Here is a 2,210-nt window from a genome sequence, read left to right as displayed (position 1 = left end):
GACCATGTGGGAGAATGTTATATTATTTATTTATATGGTATATAAAATTAATTTGTTACAAGTAATTGATTTAATATATCAAAATCAATATTTTATTTATTGACAAAATATTCTAATTAATGGTCAACATTATTTGTTACCCGATTTTGCATATCACAATTTATTGAGAGAATATAGAGTACTGGTCCATAAGCTCACTGCTCATTCTGACTTTCAGTAACTCCATCTAAAAAGAGTTAGTGAGAGCTCGGAAGCCCGAGTACTCGTTCTAACTCTTTTTATTTATTTTTGTAGATCTAAAACTTTTAGATCGAGGTTCACCAAATCAATGGCTGGTGGTATATAATTTCGATCCTCTCTTTATATATGTTCAATCTATATATTAATTCTGCCTACATATTTAGTATTGTTCATATACCTATATTTTATTTTAATTTAACACAATTTAATATAATAAATATTATGGTGTGTGCCATAACAACTCTTGTATTGTTGTGTGCCATAACAACACTTTTTTTTTAAGAATACTCATGATAACCACCAAAATTATTCGATTTAGCTTTATTCTCATTAATAATATTAATTATATTGAATGACATTATAAAATAATCATTTCACTAATGCCCACCACAATTTCTAGAAACAAATTAATTTAATTTAATCAATTTGTACGTACGCACATACACATACCGTTCCATCCTCTTATGTTATATCACATTTAAAGTAAATCTAATAGTCCTTTCCACTTATTGCTTCACATCTCACACAAACTAGTTAAACCACCAAACACGACATCAATGCCGCCGCCGTCACTCCTCCGATCTTCATCCCCGGCTGCAGATACAACACCGGTGAATCAGCAGCCGAACTCACAGGGGCATTATCGGCAACCGGTCCATCAGCAGCAGGCGTAGTTTCCGTGGGCGAATCGGAAACCGGTCCATCAGCAGTAGGTTCAGTGGCGGGGGTATTGGCAACATCTTTGGATGGGGAAGAAGCCACGGTATTTTTTGACGGAGCGGGAGCCTTCTTAGGTGCCGGCACCGGAACTGGGGTGGACTCGATGCCTGGGACTTGGACCAGTGAGGTAATCTGAAAAACGGAGATGTTGAAGGGCTGCGCGGACACCGATTTAACTAACTTGGTGTTTAGAGAGCCACCCTTTGCGGCCGAGCCGAAGGCGATCTCACCCTCGTTGACGAGCGCGACTTTGAGGAAGCCTTCTTGGTCAACGGCGGAGCCGGAGGCTTGGAAGAGAGTAGTGAGAGTTGATGTCTTGTTGGAGATACCAAGCTTGGTAATCTTCTCAACGTCAAAGTAATCCAAAATCACGTGAACGCTAAAGATTTTCTTAATTACTTCAAGTGGCTTTCCGGAGAGGGGAGCTGTTGCGGCATTGTCGACGGCGAGGACTGTGATAGTTTGGCGACGGTTGATCTCGTCGTTAAGCTTTGTCTGAGTTAAGTAGTTGTTGAAAGTACTAAATTCCTGTCTTTCGCCAAGGAGTCTTGTGATGTTGAAAGCTGATGATGATGAAATTGATGAAGAGAAGAGGAAAACGACAACGAAAAAGAAGAGGATGGAAGAGGAGGCTTTGCGATTACTCATCTTGTTAATCATTAATAATTATGTTTTGATTATAAAATTGTGTAATTACTAGCTAATGTGGTGATTAACTACAAAGCCTGATTGTATGGAATGGTTTCGAGGGCTTTATATATATATATATAAATTTATATAATTGTGAGGGAGAGAGAATTGTGAGGAGATAAAAAAAAAGATGAAATTTGGAACAATTAAGTGGAAATTAAGTTGGAATTTACTGGGTTGGGAGTGATTTTCTGATAGGTGTTCCAATTATAAGAGAAGAATTTCGAATGTTTGACGGATTTTGGTACGGAAATTTGAGATTATTTCATTGTATTTACGGTTACAAAAAGTAATCAAATCAAACATATATTTTGGGAAAGTCAGTATTTTATATGAGCTGGAATTGGATGTAAATATAACTTCCTCTCATTTTTTAGTCTCTTTTCTTTCTTCAATGAGTTTATCTATATTACTTATCACGAAGAAGACTAAGGTTCACAAAATTAATAGTTTATCAACATTAATGTTAATGTTAATGTCTAAGCAGAGCATTCTCCTAACTAACATATCTATATATTAGGTAGCAGCAATGTGCAATTTACGTTTCTTTAGTTTGTTTA

General features: G+C 36.4%; 1 protein-coding gene across 1 annotated transcript; it reads right to left on the bottom strand.

The window, feature by feature from the left end:
* Window positions 1-774: 774 nt before the first annotated feature.
* Window positions 775-1,988, bottom strand: LOC133806446 (fasciclin-like arabinogalactan protein 14). The gene has a single exon (XM_062244547.1). The coding sequence runs from the start codon at window positions 1,618-1,620 to the stop codon at window positions 775-777; it is 846 nt and encodes a 281-aa protein (XP_062100531.1). The 5' UTR covers window positions 1,621-1,988.
* Window positions 1,989-2,210: the final 222 nt, after the last annotated feature.

The sequence above is a fragment of the Humulus lupulus genome, chromosome X (assembly GCF_963169125.1).
Source record: "Humulus lupulus chromosome X, drHumLupu1.1, whole genome shotgun sequence".
Classification (NCBI taxonomy): Eukaryota; Viridiplantae; Streptophyta; class Magnoliopsida; order Rosales; family Cannabaceae; genus Humulus; species Humulus lupulus.
Note: the sequence above shows the minus strand (reverse complement) of the source record. Positions and strands in the feature narration are given on the sequence as shown.